Below are 18,706 nucleotides of genomic sequence, written 5' to 3' on the forward strand. Positions count from 1 at the left end.
ATTTTGCTCGATTATTGAACTTGCATAAACATGGCAGTTATGACAGCATAAAGCACAATGGACACATTTGAGAGTTTATTCATCAGTACAGGTTTGATAATGCATTAGAGATACAGCTGGTTTGAATAGAGAGCAGCAAATAAGAAAATCATATTTTCTACCACAAAACAATCCTCAAAAAAATCTTCCATTGTGCATTTGGAAGAAGCATCAGCAATGCATCCAAATATGCTCAAAAATGAGGAAAAGAGCCACGCTTACATTAACGGAATGATCATCACAATATACTGTGGAAATTCATAGTGTGCAAAAACTAGTTTCCAAGACTAGTAGCTTAAAAGATTCTGCAAAATGCACTCAGAAATCTAAAATCCACTGTTGAACATTGTTAATAGCTAATCTATTCAGCAGGGTTAAAAGTGAACAAGCTCAATTCAGTGTTTTGGAATTAAATTAAAAGTTATAGAATTAAATACAGAATACCCAAAGCACAAAATATTAAACTAAATTACCTTTCTAAAATCACAACACATGTAATGTTTGTATCAGTAACATGGTAAACAGTGTGCGGTTATCTTGTCTGTTGCTATTTGGTTATTTGCTGTTTCCGTTACATCACTGCACAAGAGGATCTGAGGTAATGTATGTTCAGTGCAGCTATTCTGAATTGAACGCATGTCTAGCATGTATGGAACAGCGAAAGGACTGATAACTAAAGTACATGACCTCAAGAGAAATACTTCACATATTTGAGCTACTGAGAATTATGTGCTTATATAGATGAAATATGTTCAGAATGTGTTTTGCACTATTGTGTTCACAGGTCACATGATGACAAACCTTTGTACAGAATCATCACATTTTCATGACTGAGCTGTTTTTAAATGCTTTTGTATCCATGCTCTTTTTGTGTGTGTGTGTGTGTGTGTGTGTGTGTGTGTGTGTGTGTGTGTGTGTGTGTGTGTGTGTGTGTGTGTGTGTGTGTGTGTGTGTGTGTGTGTGTGTGTGTGTGTGTGTGTGTGTGTGTGTGTGTGTGTGCGCGCGTGCGTGCATGCGTCTAATTCACAATTCCAGATGAGCACATCTTGTTGATTCCACACAGTCTGGATCCTCTGTACAGGTAATAGTAACCCTATAAAAAGGAAAGGATAGGAAATACTTCACATTTCTGTGATAAGACATTACATAGTCTACAGACATACTTATAAGTTATGAGCTGGACTAAATGTTTTTAAGAATTGTGATGATTTTGGCAGAAAATCTACATGTGTATATATATTTTTATACTTTAATTGCAAATAACACAATTTTATTTTATATCTTTTTCCATTAATTATTTTCTAACAGTCAAATTTAGTAAACAAGTGCCATATCATGCTATTTTAAAGGTTCCTATATTTTTTGGGGGGAGTCTCCTACTTAATTTGCCCATAATATACATTGCAACATCATCTCACAGTGCTTTATATAAAGGAAACCTCTCCTTGCTGAAAGTCTGCTCTGATTGGTCAGATTGTCCAGTCTATTGTGATATGATATGTGTTGTTGGAAAGGAAATGTCCACTACCATATCTGAATTTAAGCTGCGGATCTGCCTCAGCACTTGATACACAGTGATACGAACGGTAACAATGGCGTCAGGCATCAGTTCCAGCGCGAATCCTCATCCTTTGGAAGTGCATGGAAGTGTATAATAATATCTCCCAGGCCTCAGCTACAACTACAGTGTTTGAAGGCGGGTCAAAGTAGAAGTTGTTCGTGGGGTGCCAATGAAAACCATAGGCTGGTTTTACACAAATTTGTTACAAACCTGCGTAGGTTCGAGCAGGAGGAGCGACTGGAATCACTGACAAATCGTTTCAGGCAGTTCAGAATCGCTTTTTTCTTTTGGAGATGATAATCTTTGAAACTTTGCAGAGCATTAATATTCACAAACAGCTATATTACACACTACATAAAATGGTAATATCTGAAAAATCATAATAGGGGCACTTTAAAACATCAGTCAGTAATGTTTAATCTACAGGGGCATTGCACTATTAATTGTATCATATAATAGTGATCTCTGCTATTTTCTTAATACATGGCGTGTAATAATTTTATTTGCACACGTGATGCTGCACATTCAAGTGATTTTGTTTTTCATACCTGCTCTCCATAGTCCTCTCCCCAGCTGTTCTTGATGGCCCAGAATGGAACACCATTACCTGCACACGAAACAGAAACACTGTACTCAGCATCACTTTGAGCGTTACACTACTCTGCAGCCTGATTTTACTGTAAATGTCTATGCAAGGTATTTTGAAATGGTCATTTGTGAAGTCTTGCCGTTAAAGCCTGAAGTTCAGATCTGTATCAGTACAAACCATTTAAATTAATATAACTCACGTTGTCCGTATCCCACAAGCAGCACAGCATGATCAATCATCCAGGGGTTGCAGAAGATTTTTAGGGGATGAGACACTCCCTTTCTGTAGAACTAAAGACAACAGCAACAGCATTTTTAAAAGGGTCAACTTCAGCAAGTAACCAGGTAAAACAGCATTTCCTTTTTTTGTAGTACCAGACATATGCACCGATCAGCCATAACATTATGACCCTAATATTGAATCGTAATATTGTGTTGGTCCCAGTATAGCCCTGACCCGTCGAGGCATGGACTCCACTAGACCCATGAAGGTGTGTTGTTGTATCTGGCACCAAGATGTTAGCAGCAGATTCTTTAAGTCCTGTAAGTTGTGAGGTGGGGTCTCCATGATTGGACTTGTTTGCTCATCACATCCCACAGGTTGGATTGAGATTGAATTTGGAGGCGAAGTCAACAACTCAAACTCGCGGTTGTGCTCCTCAAATTGTTTTTGCTTTGTGGCAGGGTGCATTATCCTGCTGAAAGAGGTCACAGCCACCAGGGAATACCGTTTCCATGAAAGGGTGTACATGGTCTAATTTAATTTAATTTGTTACATTTATATAGTGCTTTTCTGGGTACTCAAAGCACTTTATATGGAAGGGGGAGGGATCTCCTCAACTACTGCCAATGTGCAGCATCCACCTGGATGATGTGACGGCAGCCATTTTGAATGCCCACCACATACCAGCTTATTGGTGGAAAGGAGACGGAATGATCAGCCAATCCGTATATACAGGGCACCCTGACTGGTCTGTGGCAATGCAGCCCCATTCGCAACCAACTGTGATGCACTGTGTATTCTGACACCTTTCTATATCAGAACCAGAATTAACTTTTTGAGCAATTTGAGCTACAGTAGCTTGGACCACGGCTTTGATTGGACCACATGTGCCAGCCTTCGCTTCAAACGTGCATCAATGAGTCATGGCCACCCATGACCCTGTTGCCGGTTCACCACTGTTCCTTCCTTGGACCACTTTTGATAGATACTGGATACTGGGAACACCCCACAAGAGCTGCAGTTTTGGAGATGCTCTGACCCAGTCGTCTAGCCATCAAAATTTAGCCTTTTTCAAACTCACTCAAATCCCAATGCTTGCCAATTTTCCCTGCTTCAACTTTAAGGAAAAAAATGTTCACTTGCTGCCTCATCTATCCCACTAACAGGTGCCGTGATGAAAGGATAATCAGTGTTATTCACTTCGATTGGGCATCATTTTATGACAGGTATATGCATGAGTCTACATTAGCATCAGAAACGGATGCTTTAAAAAAAAACTTTTCTTATAAATTATATCTCAATATTACATACTGTATACTTAAGAGTTGTGTATAGTATATAATATGCTGAAGTGTACTACAAACTTAACATTTTGCCCAGAACATTATCTGGCAATATAATTTCATAATACATTTATACATGCTAACAGTATAATTTTCCATTGAAGCAGCTTCATGGTGCATTTGTTTTACCTGCATGGCAAAAGCATTGAGGGCAGCAGACACTGGACCATTCTCAGCCAGCCAAGCAGCAATCTCTACAAGACATGATAAGAATTAAGATATTTTATAGCAAAGGACAGACTGGACCCTTGTGAAAAAAACCTATACCACAATTAATTTAAAATTAAAGTATGCTACAAACCATTAACATATTAACTGACACATTGCATGAGACTTACAGGTATAAATAATACAATTTAACTTTTTTTGGAGTACTTCTTTTTTTCCACAGTGCACATTTCTTAATATTAAGCCTAAATGTTTTTAATATCACTATTAGTAAGGACAATATAATCTCTGCATAATATCACTCTTTAAATGCAAGATATTCAAAGTGTACCTAAAGTATACTTGCATTAGTTCCACTTTAGCACAATCAAATATACTGCAGTATATCTTTAGTTGGACCTCAGCATTATTTCCAGATAATTAAAGTTTATTAAGTACAAAATTAGTTGTTCCAATTTAGCACATTTTAAGTATATCAATTTAGGATACCAAAAGTACAAATACAGAGTATTTATATTAAGTACATTAATATGCTACTGTATCTGTAGCATAAAATAAATGCATTTTTAAATATGTTATGGTATATTTCTTTTTCACTATGGGAAAAATACTATTAGATTTATTTTTTTAAAAATGCTGCTCTTTTTAACGTTCTATTAATAAAAAAAAATCCTGAAAAAGACGTTTCCACACAAATAAACAGCATAAGTTGTCAACTTTAATGATAAATCTTTCTTGAGCATCAAATTAGCATATTAGAATGATTTCTGAAGGATCATGCGACACTGAAGACTGAAGTAATGATGCTGAAAATTCAGCTTTGAATAAATTATATTTTCAAATATATTCAAATTGAAAAGGTATATTAAATTGTAATAATATTTTGCAATGCTTCTGTTTTTACTGTAATTTATAAAATAAATGCTCATATTTTTGAGCTAGTGTATTTCCCTTTAAAAAACTGGCTGTGCTTTAATTATCAATGGTACTGAATATTTGCATTTAAGATTAGCTTATAGGTCATATTTCTTTTCAAATATTCTGATAAAATATACTTGATATTTTTAATTTCCTGGTTTAATTTCCTCTAGTGCTGGTATTTCCATCATCAGTGTTGTTCTAATGTTTTTAATTTAATGATGTTTATTAATACATCTCCAGTTCTACCCTCATATTTTCATTTCTTTCACTCACCGTTTTCATCGTTGGGCAGCTCAACAGAGTTGTTAATGTAGGCGGCCACCTTCCCTGTAGAAAAATTACAGCTCTGCTTTTGTCCTGTGTAGCTGTAGTCGGTTTCTGTCTCAAGTCCTCCTTTAGGGATGAAAGAAAAAAGCAAAGTTATAGGAAATGTCTCTTACAGATTCACTAAGGGAATGACCTCCGCTCTGTTATTTCTTACCGAGCTTCTCGATGGCTTCATAAGCGTTAGACGGCAGCCCACCTCCACATGCTTGGTCCAGCCTATCACAGTCCACTAATTCTGTGATGTAAAGAGAACATGTGAGTTTGCAAAATCACTTTAGAATAACACTTTAGAGCAATAATTCCTGTTTTATATAATGTTATGTATGGTGTTTGCTAAAGTAAGGTGTTCATCTTCAGGCATTTGTCAAATGGACATAACATATGAACGTACCGCAGTACCATTCAAAAGTTTGGGTAGGTACGTTTTTTTTGTCTTTTATGCTCACCAAGGCTGCATTTATTTATAAAACAAACTGAAATATTATTGCAATTCAAAACACCTGTGTTGTATTTGAATATTACGCAGCCCCGCACATGACATGCAGTAAAAAACTAGTAGGCTAAATAGTGCGCACAATTTACTATTTCTTTCCCTCGATTTATAAATAGTGCACACGTTTAAATAATTAGTTCCTTCTATTTGCTAAATCGTGCGCATGATTTATAAATCAAGGGAACGAATTAGTAAATCGTGCGCACTATTTATAAATCGAGAGAACGAAATAGTAAATTGTGCGCACTATTTACCTTTTTTTTTCTCGCATGTCATGTGCAGGGCTCCGTAGAATATAATTTAAAATGTAGTTTTATTTCTGTTATGCAAAGCTGAATTTTCAGCAGCATTACTCCAGCCTTCAGTGTCACATGATCCTACTAGCTATCGTTCCATCAGAAATCAGTTATGCTGGTTAATATTTTTGTGGAAACTATGACACATTTTATTCCAAGATTCTTTGAAGATAATTTTAAAAAATCGAACTGTCTTTTTTCTGTCATTTTTGATCAATTGAATGCATCTTTGCTGAATAAAAAAACTTATTTCAAAACAAAAATCTTGCTGACCCCTTTTTGAATGGTATTGTAGTTTATATTTACCCTGCTCAGAGAGGGAAAGCAGCTGTCCAGTTTTCTTATACCATTGTCCCTCGATGTTTCCAGTCACAGAAAATGCCCAGCAAGAGCCACACATGCCCTGCAACAATTATAATAAACATTTTAATAAATCTTCATTTGTTTAATTCTGTAGACATGCAAAGCAGTCATATTTTTCACTTGATTCACTTGTCATATTAATCTTGATTTAATGACACCCTTATCCCATTGTATAGCACTTTGAGTGTACAGTAGCATCTAAAAGTGCTATATAAAGAAATATTTCATTCAATTACACCTACTGATTCATTATAAACGCTTGATGTGAGCTAATGTGGCTGTCATACCTGATTCTTCACAGGGCTGACTGCCCCGTGGTCCCTCCAGTCCCAGCTGTCAGGAGCAGCCTTGCTGGCCGGGGTCGCTGGTTTCATCTCCTTCTTCAAAATCCACTGACTCAGCATTGGGTTCAGGTACATCATTCTGAATTCATCCTCTACACACATCCATATGATTAGTACATATTAGAGAGACTTTTTGAGACAACAACAAAAAATATATTTGAAAAAAATATTCTGCTTTTTTTTAAAACTCACACAAAGATTCAAACGGTCATGATTCAGCGTATTGATTCGTGATTCGCATCACGTGTCAAACTACTGAAATCACGTGACTTTGGCGATCCGAATCATTAATCAATACGCTGATTCACGACCGTTTGAATCTTTGTGTGAGGTTTGAAAACAAACACGGAAGAGAAGACAAAGCTGAATAAAGTCGTGTGTGTGTGTGTGTGTGTGTGTGTGTGTACGCTTGTGACTCTTTAGCTCCACCCACTGCACAAGTTCGGCTTTTTTTGCAAAGAATCAGTACAGCGTATCTGTCTTTTATAAATATGATAAAAGTAAAGACTCTTCGGAGATATGAGGGGTGCAATACTACACTGTATGTACTCGAGAACAACACGAGATTGGAATAAACATTGTATGTTTTATGTACCCTTTAACTTGTACTCACTATTACTATAGACTTAGGGTTAGGTTTAGAGTTAGTTACTGTTATTACTATAGTAAGTAAATGTAGTAACATGTAACAACGTCAACTTAAAATAGTGTTATCAAATTATGATTTTGTCTTTTTTTTTACCATATTTTCCTAAACAATAAATGATCATCTAAAAATTAATAAACATACCTGTGAGATCACTGAACTTGGTGACCCCGTACTCAGCGGACCCCTGTTCCAGGGACTGCAGTGTTTGTGCCGTTTTCATATTCTCCTGGAAAATGTGCAAACGCTTCTCTGCCTCTGTGGAGTTTAGTGGATCAGTGGTTAATGAAAGACTTTTAATTGTGTATGTGCTTTACAAATAGCCATTAACTGACATACTAGCAAAGAAAACTTGTTTGTTAACAGTTTACATAATGGTATCCATGTGATGGGTATTATATTATAATAATATAATATAACTGCACACTAATAACTTGTTTATTATTACTTGTGTTATTATTTATGAGCAAATAAGTACAGCTGTGACAAATTAATTGAAATCTAAAGTACATAACCGTTCAAAGGTTTGGGGTCGGTGAGATTTGTTAATGTTTTTGAAAGAAGTCTTTTAGTCTCACCAAGACTGCATTTATGTGATCAAAATACAGAAAAAACCTTAATATTGTGAAATATTATTACAAATTAATATAACTGTTTTCTATTTTAAAATGTAATTTATTCCTGTGATGGTGAAGCTGAATTTTCAGCATCATTACTCCAGTCTTCAGTGTCACGTGATCCTTCAGAAATCATTTGAATATGCTGAATTGATGCTCAAGAAACTTTTATTATTGCTATTATCAATGCTGATAAAAACTTTTGTTGAAACCATGACACGTTTTTCCAGATTCTTTTATGAATGGAAAGTTAAAAAAAAGCATTTACTTGAAATAGGAATGTTTTGTTATATTATAAATGTCTTTAATGTCACGTTTGATCAATTTAATGCATCCTTGCTGAATAAAATAATTAATTAATTTCAAAACAAAAATCCCACAGACCCCAGACTTTTGAATGATGCTGTATATATTTCTCTTACCTTCTTGGGAGCTGTATGTTCGGTTGTATGTGATCATAAAGTTTTTAAACTGGGTCAAAAGCTCCACAGTTTCCTGAAAACAGTGGAAAAAAGTAATGCATCCTGAAAAGCTCACATATATTGAATTAATTTGAATTCATGACATATTTTAAGTGTGCATTGCATTACCTTCATGGGTTTGCCATAGGTTAGGGGTACAGACGCAACCTTTTTGAGCTCCTTGGAAACTTAACACATAAACAATATCAGGGTAACTACAAATGCATGATGGGTAGAAAACAATTTAAAGTGAATGTATGATAAAAAACCACTCTTAATCCTGTCTTAAAACATAATGATGAGTAGTATGCATGTCTCTGTTTTACACCACAGCAGTATATAATGTGATGAAGATAATTTGGACTACATGAGGCTGACAGATCTGCCATCTGTCCCAGGCTACTGACCCGCAGGCTCGCATTTCTGTTTAAGTAGGGTGGATTTACTTTCCCACGGAATGTCCCAAACCTCAAACAAACAAACCTCCGTCTGTGGAGACAGAGAATGGGTGTGATTTAGGAGAGAGAACGTGCATAGTACATTTAAAATGGGCAAGTTCAACTTCTGCCAAAGTGGTGCTGTTTTGCTAATTGTTTTAGTGTTTAAACGAACAAAAGTATGGGGTTATCATACTGGATTTAGCAACTGAATGTACTTGTAAATTTGGTGCATCATGAAATCAATATTGCACACATGAATAATGAACAACAACAAGAAAGTGCACTGCATTTTGACTTTTAAGAGTTTTTCCATTACAGACTCTGGAGCAGTGACGTTTTATATGGATTAAGGATTAGTGTTTGCTCACCTTCTGTTTGTGGGGCTCTGGGAAAAAGTCGCAGGTGCCCACAGCGCTCAGCTCTTGGGATTTCTTACACTGAGTGCTTCCAATCTCTACCATAATACTGTACCGAATACCTTTCACCAGCTGTGGAAGACACAGAACAGGAATTAAAGACACACATCACTCTTTTTGAATAAGGGAATAACAATGTCTCAGTCATACCAAACTTCAATGAGGAAATCGTGGTAACACTTTACAATAAGGTCTCATTTGTTAACATTAGTTAATTCATAAACTAACAATGTGCAATTTTTTTACTTATTTAAAAAAAAGTGTAGTAGTAAATGCATAAATAAATACAGAAGCATTGTTAATTCTTAGTTCATGTAAACTAATGCATTTAAGCGTTACCAAAATGAATACATAGGTTACATATTTCAATAAAGATTTATGTATAATAATTAATGTAACTAAATGCATACATGTATGTTACACACAACAATTATATCACAAACCGCAAGAATTTGTGGTGTTTATACAACAGTGGGCTTTAAACGCCCTTTAAATATACCGTCCTAAAACATTGGTAAATGTTCATCAGTGCGCAGCTTTTCTTTTACCTACTGTAATAAACTGCTGCGCAAAAGGCGCGCTGTGTTGCGCTGCTTGAATCCGCTCAACACTGTTACGTATGAGAGGCCTCTGCGCACGCTCTGCGCTTGTTTACGTCTAATCACATGAATGCGGTAAAAATAATTCCTTATAATAAACTTAATGTCCAGTATCGGAATCGCGAAATAAATAATAGTCATAATAAATAGAAACAATAATTATATTCTGTCTACTATGACATTGAATGCATAATTCTATATAATAGTTTTGCATCTGTTAATAACATTGTAACGTTATATATTAGAAATTTTAACGGCTGATTTATAATTCTAAGTTACCTGTTTGCTGGCCGAGAGGATTTTGCTAACACGGCGTATATGCATCGCGTTGGAGCCCATATTATATCGTTCCTCGGCAAATTTCACTGCTTTCATAACCCCCGGGTCTGACTCTGACAGACGGACCGGGGATCCCGGAGCTCCGATAACCGGGCGATCTGGGCCATCTTCTATACCCAGAACCAAAGCGACCAGGACGCAGCAGGTGATAACGGCGCAACCGCGTTTAAAGTACATGTTGTCGAGCTCTCGGAACAGAAAGCAGCGACGTAAGATCAGGTCTTTGTTTTAAGATCGCAAGCCTGTAATGTTTTGTTGCTCCAGACGGCAGTTCAGTTGAGTCTCTGCGAGCTGCCCCGCACAAAGATGGAGGACTGATGATGCGATGGCCCTCTGTGTGGGGGCGGGGCATGTTTATTATCATCAGACATTCGGTTACAAAAGCAAACATTTATTTATTTTTAAGATGCTGGGAGGTTAATTGAAGTGTTTCCAACTAATTACATTGTTTTATGAGTTATACTTAAATCATTTTTTATCGATAATTCACATCTTATCAAAAACATAAATCAGTGCAGAGTATCCGAGTATCCAGCTGCAGGCCCGCAGCATCGCAGTTTCACAACCGCATCCACAGGGTTTCAGAAAATATAAAACACAGTCTTTACTGCCCCCTGTTGGTCAATGGATGAATGGGCATTAATGGCCGCTTGTCTGTTTTTTTTTCTGTTCCGTGTATTATCGGAAGAACGAAAAGTTATAGATTAGCAACTAATACTTTTGGAAAGGAGTTTAAATATACCGTTTTTTTGTATGTAACAACGTAGGCCATATATCTGATAGCTGTCTTTGCGAATGGTACTACTGTGACAAGTGTGTCACAAATGGACTGTCAACCTCGAGGGAGAGGAAGAAGAGGAGGAGGAAGAGGAGGCCGAGGAGACCGAAAAGAAGAGGTGGGAGGAGAAACGATTATTCGTTATGTATAATGCACGCGGTCCTCTTAAAATATACTATTTGTAACGTTATACATTTACATCGGTAATTACTATTTTACCAGAAACTTAGTTAGACCCCTATATGAGACCCATGTAATTTTGTTTAATTTTATATCTTCATCAAACATTATGATTTGGTGTTCAAATGTAAATGAATGCAGCCATTCAAGCTGCTTATATAACAAAAAACTACCATAGCAGGTCACATCTCTCTGAAAAGTAATGACATTTTGTCTCCGCTGACCAATTATTGTGTTAAAGTTTTGAAAGGGTGTGTGCACTCTAATTAATTATTATATTTTTGGTTTGTGCTTCTTTCAGAGCAGAGATATGCGCCTGTCTAAATCTCTGTCTTATGTATTACGCCACGGTGCCAATAAGATGGGTCTTCAGATGAACACGGGTGAGACGTGGAATCCAAAAACTGTATGATTTGTAACACCCTGTCAGCTTACCAAACTGATATTTAGGTCAAGTGTGGAATGAAGTTCTTGTGGAGGATGATTGCTATGGATGGAGGGTACTTTTACTAGGCTAGACAGCAAATTATTCGTTCATTTATAATTCCTTTAGCACATGTTTTGGATTTAGTTTTTATATCATCCCTGTTGTCTGTCTGTAATTCTTATGTGACCTTGTCGGCAGATGGCTTTGTATATGTGGAGGAACTTCTCGCTCATCAGCAGTTCCGCTCATTTTCAGTGGAGGATGTGGAGCGAGTGGTGGCCACCAATGACAAAAAGCGATTCAAGCTTTGCAACCACACTGAGGATGGTCGTCTTCTGATACGAGCCAATCAGGGTCACTCCGTACAAGTCAGTGTTGTTCAGAGGACTATGTCTACTGTCTTAAGTTAAGATACACATGGATTTATAGTAGCCATCAGAAGATGAGTACACTGGTCATAATGGGATGAACATGGTCAGCAAAAACAATTGTTTAAGCGATGTGCATTTGGTACTAAAGGGCCCCCACACCATAGGCTTAATGTGAACATCACATGAACCAACAGAAAAATAGGTCTCTGTCAGAGAAAGTGTTAAAGGGATGGTTCGCCGAAAAATAACACTTAGTTCACCTCATGTCATTCCAAACCCGTTAGAGTTTCGTTAGTTATCTTAGGAACACAAATGAAGATATTTTGATGAAATCGATGATTTCAATTAACACTTTCAAGGCCCATAAATATAGGGTAGACATTGTTAAAGTAGCCCATGTGACTACAGTGGTTCATCCTTAATTTTATGAAGCGACAAAAATAATATTTTTTGTGCAAAAAACAAACAAAAATAATTACTTCATTCAGCATTTTCTTCTCATCTGTGTCACTCTCCTATGCCGTTGACATAGTGTAAACAGTGCAGCACTTCCTAGTGTTACAGCTCACCATTGGCTAGCTCCTGCGTCTGATGCATGCATCGTGTGAACAGCGTTGGCCAATGGTAAGCTGGCTTTCTGCTGTAGCACTTTGAAAGCACTGCACTGTATTTACTACATAGGAGACTGGCACAGACGAGGAAAGATTGTGGAATAAAGTTGTTATTTTTGTTTGTTTTTTTGCACACAAAATGTATTCCCATCACTTCTTAAATTAAGGTTGAAATACTGGAGTCACATGGACTATTTAACAATGTCTTTCCTACCTTTCTGGGCCTTGAAATTGCTAATTACGTTGCTGTCTATGGATTTGGATTTCATTAATATATCTCATATACATATCCAAAATAGCCCATCTGGCATCCATGCCACGTTCAAAGTTACTTAAATCACCTTTCTTCCCCATTATGATGCTCAGTTTGAACTTCACAAAATCATCTTAACCTTCTACATACCTAAATGTATTGAGCTGCAGCCATGTGATTGGCTGATTAGATATTTGCATTGACAAGAAGTTGAACAGGTGTACCTATACAGGTGTACGCATATATAATTTGTGATGTACTAATCTAGTTTCCAGATAGAAGCGTCAGCTAAATAAATAAATGTCATTTAAATCATACAGATTCTTTAAATTTAAAAAACAAGATGCATATTCTGTGATTTATGTATTCATTTAACTTATGCCTGATTGTGTCTCTTCAAGGTTACAGATCTGGAGTTGAGAGAGGTAGCACTTGATGATCCGGACTATCCAAGAGAAGCTGTTCATGGCTCATACATGAAACACTGGCCCTCTATACGCAGTCAAGGCCTCAGCAGAATGAACAGAACTCATATACACCTGGCACCTGGGCTACCTGGCGAGGGCGGAGTCATCAGTGGTGAGTGAAATGCCTTGCAGATTCTTTTCTAGGGATCTAAATTTCATGCGAGTATGTATTCGTGTATGCATTAGGATAGCGGAAAGCAATCCAGAGATTTATGTGTACAGAAACAGGTTTAAAAAAATGCTATTTACCTTATACGTAATTCAGGTTATTTAAAGTTCAATGGTCTCTTTTGTGTTTATAGGTATGAGACAAAGTTGTGAATTGGCTGTGTATATTGATGTTGCGAAAGCTATGTCAGGTATTAAGAAATCATTTTTAAAAACCAGTATAAAGTTTGATATGTTAAAGAATTATAGTGCAGAAGTCCTAATGATCAGTCTCTCCTTGGTGTTCAGATGGGATTAAGTTCTTCTGGTCTGAGAACGGTGTACTGTTGACCTCTGGAGATGCTGCTGGGTTTTTAGCACCATGCTATTTCTCTCGAGTACAAAGACTAAAACCCTCACGTGAGTCACTTTCACTTTAAGTCACTTTCACATGACTCGCTTTCACGTGAGTCACTTTCCTTTTTTGTTTCCATGTACTGTAATTAAAGGGTTACTTCAGCGATTTAGCATATGGCTTTGTATCAGTAAAAACCTGGGAATATATTCGAATGATCGTTTTTTGATGCTATAAAAACGGGTGTGTGACCTCATGATTGACAGCTAAGATCGACGTCTTCTCTGAGTGAAGTTGTCACTGAGGCACTAATGGACTTTTTTCTGGATTTTTGGGAGCAGATTGGAGCTTTAGCTTTAATTTCTACATTTCCAGAACTGTTTATTTCACACCAACATAATTAATTCTGCATCTGTGAGAGTGTGGGCGGGCTTTTGATATTGCGACTGTACTTCCTGCTCTCTACTGCGCAGACTCCGGTTCCAAGATGTCAGCGCCATGCAGGCCGCCTGAAAGCTTCAACTCAGTTCAGCAGAAACGGATGAAGTCGCGGCGTCCATATTTTTTTACGGTCACTCACTCACACCTCACTCACAGTGCTTGGCTCGGGCTGCAGCGGGCATTCATGTAAACTGAGCTGTGCGGAGCAAAGTGAGTGTTTTAACTTCTCAAATTAATTCCTATGTAAGTGAAGCTTCCAAAGGCATGAACTGAAAACGCGCAAGACTGAACACTAGGGATGGGTACCAAAACCCGGTATTAAATGAGACCCGGTGCTAAATTATGAAAGACCGCAGTATCAATAAGGTCTCAACGCTATCGTTTCTGCTGTCGGTACTGGAGCGATGACGAAAATACACTTACTATTTATTATCGTTGCATAGACGTTAAATTGCCAATTCTATATTGCCAGCTGTTTCTTTAAGCAATAATATTAAACGATGTGTTACATTGTTACTAGTCGAAAACCAGAAGAGAGAGAGAGCATGAGCGCAACATGGAGCTACAGCATGCACGACACGACAGTCCCTGAGTGACGACGATGGCCAAAAAAAGTTTAGTCTGGTTAATCTTCAGGCCTGTGATATTAATCTAAGTGTATTTACGATTTTGGTTGCCAAAAATTATAAATAGATGATGAGGTAAAACCATTAAACACTTGCCGCGTTCCTTATTTCCTTCCTTCCCTTCACAGCTGTGAGCATTGGTTCCCCCTAAACCCCAAACTTAATGCTAGAATCAGCACAATCTGTGATTTTTATAAAATGCAGCCTCTACTGTTGCTAAATTGCGGGACGTGTTTGTTAATAAATAGATAGAGCTATTAAAAGCCCAATAATCCGCGCAAGAGTTTCCAGCTTCAAGGCAGCTTATGCATGTGCGAAATGCATGAAACCGGCCGCAACTTCACATTATAGTACTTCAGGCTTTGTGTGTGTGTCTAAACCATCAAATACACACAACAAATAGCTTATGTCAAAATGACCGCTTGGAGATTATTTACTTAAACACAGTTTATGTCTTAAATGGGGCGTTAATAGTTGGGAGAAAATATAATGTAGTATTAGATCAGCATTCGGTCTTAAAGGGGCAGTGTCTAATAAAGCCTGACGATTGTGCCATACTACCATTAATGTGCATCAAACAACAAAAGGCGAAGAGAACTCTCAGCTTTAAAAAGCATTAATCTATCAATTTGTACAGTAAAAACTATAGTGTTATTTTATATTTGATTACTATATTAGATGTCTTTTGTAGGCCATTACTTGAACAGTAATGTTAGACCTTCCAGAGATTAAAGCACTATTTCATTTGTATCTTTGTTTTATCTTATATTTATTGTATTTGACCATTTGTTTGTACGTTTGTTTCTTTGTTCTTGTTCTTATCGTATGCATATAAAAAAAAATAGATGTTTTATATTCGTTTTGTTCAAAACAATTTAATATCTATAGTAAAATGAACAGCCTTTTCAGTTTATAAAGCAATGTTTTTTTATTATGTTTTTATTATGTTTTATTATGAATTATGTTCTTAATTTTTCTGTTTATTATAAAAAAGTATAACAAAAAGAACCGATAAGAATACTGTTAAAGTACCGGATCGATAAGCAGTATCGGTAAGAGTAGTAATACCGTTAAATACCCATATACCCATCCCTACTGAACACGCGCTGTGAATGTATGCCGTGGTCACGATTACCTCAGCTCTTGTGAGGAATGTAATCTGACTCCTGCTGCGTTTGTGCTGTGACACTCGATCTGCTCATTCACATTATATTAAAAAGACATGTTCAGTTTTTAATAGTAGTGTCTGTTCTCTAACTGAACTGATTTTATGAAAATTTACGCGATGGGAAAGTGATCCAGTAATCCAGTAGCGATGGCTTTGGGAGTGGCCTTGTAGCAGAGCGAAGCAATGCATTCTGGGAATTGTCTTTCATCCCCTTTCAAAAATACAGTCTTTTCTCAGTCTAGAAGGAACCAAATTCAAAAATATTTTTACACTTTTACTACATTAATGGCTTAGTTTAAATACAAAGCTTAATGCTAAATCACTGAAGTAACCCTTTAAGTAAAGATGTCAATTATAATTTTCAGCTTACAATACATGTTTTTTATATTGTACAGTGCAAAATGATTAGATTTTAAAGGGATAGTTCACCCTGAGATAAAGCCATCTTTACTCACCAATGCCCTATGTCCTTCTTTCTTTTTCGGACCTCAAAATGAGAATTTTTGAAAATGTCCTGCATGCGGTCCTCCATAAAATGGCACTGAATGGTGACCAGGCTAAAACTTTTTTTTTTAAAAGAGGATACAAAAGTATCACGTAATGATACAGTGAGACGCGCGTCATAGATGGAAAGTGTCAAGGAGGCATATTCTCCTTTTGAGGTCCATAAAAGATAGAAGGACAGGGCATTGGAACAACGGCAGGGTGAGTAAAATATGACTTTTTTTTTTAGGGTTAACTATCCCTTTAAGAGATCATTAAGATGTTTTTTTTTTCTTTCAGCTTGTGAAATTGAACTACATTAGCTGTTGGAGAAGATCTTTTCCCGGCTATAAAACCAAAACCTGGATATGTTCATCCCACCTTAAACTTTTGAAAGCATTAAAGTGGAATATCTCTTTCTAAGAAGAAATATTTAAATAAAACCAACAATATTGTTTCATTTGCAAAGTCAGGCTGCATAGATTATTTTCAGAATCAACAGAAATAAGACTGGATTCTGAAAACTGAACACCCACAGATGACTTTGGAAAGGGTTCATGGGAAGACATGCAAGGACTGCTGGTCTTTTTATTTGTGACTTTAACCTCATCAAAACGTCTGTGCATTTGGACAATGGTTAGCCAATATGCTTTGTTAGATTACATCATAATGTTCATGCAGGAAGTAATCAATTAATAGTGAGGGAAGTGGTGGTGTGGTGTTAAAATCAAAGCACTGAAATACTTTTTATTTAATAAGCAAATAAAATAAAATAAAAAATCAGTTAAACAGCCTTGTCTTGCCTCCAAAAAAGGACAAAAATTGTAGCGTTTAAATTTCCTTGACTACATACTGTATCGTTAATCAGCTGCATATCTGATGGGCTGTGTGATGTTTTGTGTACAAATTGTCAAGTGACCTCCTAAGCCTGTTTATTTGTGGGGCAGTTTCAGCCCACTGCATATTTGTCAAAAAATAGAATATCTAAATACACTGACCTCAAGATAGAGATGTGTCATGTTACTGCAGGGGGATTTCTGCAAGCATATTTATGTACAGTGCACTAGACAGAGCCCAGTAACGGGTAGAGGTGTTTTTTTTATTTGGTGCTTTTGTGTTGGCTTATTAAAATTACCACAGTTTTCTGTGAACTAGAGTCGTGCTTACTTTCAGTTGACTTTTCAGACACAGCTACTACAAATTGCTGCTGAACTATTCCTATTCTAATCAAGTGCTGCAAAAGCACACAACCTTTCAGTCAAAGACATTTAATGTCAGATGGCTCCATGGGTTGCAAGTCTAGCTTTAATTCATGGTCATTGAGAATTCTGTTTTGACTGTCCATCAGCTGATCAAAGACCTATTCTTGGTATTGTCAAGCTGCTATGCTTTTGGATTTCTGTCAGTAGTGTTGTGTGAACGCTAAATCCCTGCATTGCAGAAGTGCTCAGCATTCTTTCCCTGAAAGATTATGGACTAGTTTGTAACCACATTAAACAAATATACTTTCCTCTGAACAATGGGCAATAAAATATGGAAAGGAGAAGATAGCTTATGTCACAAGTTCAAGTGGTCACAATGTTTAATCACTGATGTTTAATGCAATTTTTGGTAACCTGTGAATTATGTTGGATTGACTGCATTTTTAAGCTCAAATCTATAATTTGTTATATTTCTCTTTTATAGGGCTTTTTAGATTAAAGTGTTTGCTAAACAAATATATGTAAAGGTAAGGAATAGTTTTTTTAGGAGCTGGACGTTGCAATCTAATACTATAGAAAGTTCAGTTAGCATATATTTTGTAACATTGCCATTTTGTGCCCTTTATGCGTCTCTAGGCAGCCACTCAAAGCAAAGTTTCCCATGATAGAAGAGGTCTAAAATTAGTTAGCCCCTATGACTGTCTTGGCCTAGTGTGTCAGATTCCATTCACAGACTCCGTCTATTCCATCGCAGCACCTGCTCCTAGCTGTAACACCCTATTAAGCTTGGCAGAGACATGCACCTATGTCCAAGCATGATTAAAAAAGCTTCAGGTCAGGTTCATCGTGTCCTTTTTCTGTGCATGCTTGTGTCTCTTTTATTTTAAAAAAGTGGTGTCAATTAATGTTTGAAATAGCCAGGCTCCGTGAGCTCAGACAGGCCTAACGGTACAGGAGTCGTAGCATTTTTTTAGCTTGAGGGCTTAGCTTGAGGGGCTGGACATATCTGTGCT

At 36.9% G+C, this 18,706-nt stretch overlaps 2 protein-coding genes across 2 annotated transcripts; one reads left to right on the plus strand and one right to left on the minus strand.

The window, feature by feature from the left end:
• Positions 1–62: 62 nt before the first annotated feature.
• On the minus strand, positions 63–10,508 carry ctsf (cathepsin F). Its single transcript, XM_067457097.1, has 14 exons — positions 10,125–10,508; positions 9,199–9,318; positions 8,798–8,879; positions 8,520–8,578; positions 8,352–8,424; positions 7,457–7,570; positions 6,610–6,758; positions 6,266–6,362; positions 5,325–5,405; positions 5,117–5,236; positions 3,884–3,948; positions 2,389–2,479; positions 2,149–2,207; positions 63–1,132 (listed from the first exon to the last, which is right to left on the minus strand). Exons 1-14 carry the CDS (start codon positions 10,359–10,361, stop codon positions 1,058–1,060), a joined length of 1,422 nt encoding a protein of 473 aa, XP_067313198.1. The 5' UTR covers positions 10,362–10,508; the 3' UTR covers positions 63–1,057.
• Positions 10,509–10,659: 151 nt separating this feature from the next.
• trpt1 (tRNA phosphotransferase 1) lies at positions 10,660–17,566 on the plus strand. Its single transcript, XM_067457098.1, has 7 exons — positions 10,660–11,080; positions 11,444–11,525; positions 11,768–11,937; positions 13,206–13,383; positions 13,574–13,630; positions 13,728–13,838; positions 16,792–17,566. The coding sequence occupies exons 1-7, from the start codon at positions 11,009–11,011 to the stop codon at positions 16,812–16,814; spliced, it is 693 nt and encodes a 230-aa protein (XP_067313199.1). The 5' UTR covers positions 10,660–11,008; the 3' UTR covers positions 16,815–17,566.
• Positions 17,567–18,706: the final 1,140 nt, after the last annotated feature.

Source organism: Pseudorasbora parva, chromosome 11 (assembly GCF_024679245.1).
Source record: "Pseudorasbora parva isolate DD20220531a chromosome 11, ASM2467924v1, whole genome shotgun sequence".
Taxonomy (NCBI): Eukaryota; Metazoa; Chordata; class Actinopteri; order Cypriniformes; family Gobionidae; genus Pseudorasbora; species Pseudorasbora parva.

What these genes read in the sequence shown, in the direction of transcription:
- ctsf (XM_067457097.1), bottom strand. Translation starts at nt 10,361, where the DNA reads ATGTACTTTAAACGCGGTTGCGCCGTTATCACCTGCTGCGTCCTGGTC. An exon ending in CAGAGCCCCACAAACAGAAG is followed by an intron (nt 8,880 to 9,198) that starts GTGAGCAAACAC and finishes CTGTCTCCACAG; the next exon opens with ACGGAGGTTTGTTTGTTTGA. An exon ending in AACATACAGCTCCCAAGAAG is followed by an intron (nt 7,571 to 8,351) that starts GTAAGAGAAATA and finishes TAAACTCCACAG; the next exon opens with AGGCAGAGAAGCGTTTGCAC.
- trpt1 (XM_067457098.1), top strand. Translation starts at nt 11,009, where the DNA reads ATGGACTGTCAACCTCGAGGGAGAGGAAGAAGAGGAGGAGGAAGAGGA. An exon ending in GAGGAGACCGAAAAGAAGAG is followed by an intron (nt 11,081 to 11,443) that starts GTGGGAGGAGAA and finishes TGCTTCTTTCAG; the next exon opens with AGCAGAGATATGCGCCTGTC. An exon ending in ATCAGGGTCACTCCGTACAA is followed by an intron (nt 11,938 to 13,205) that starts GTCAGTGTTGTT and finishes TGTCTCTTCAAG; the next exon opens with GTTACAGATCTGGAGTTGAG.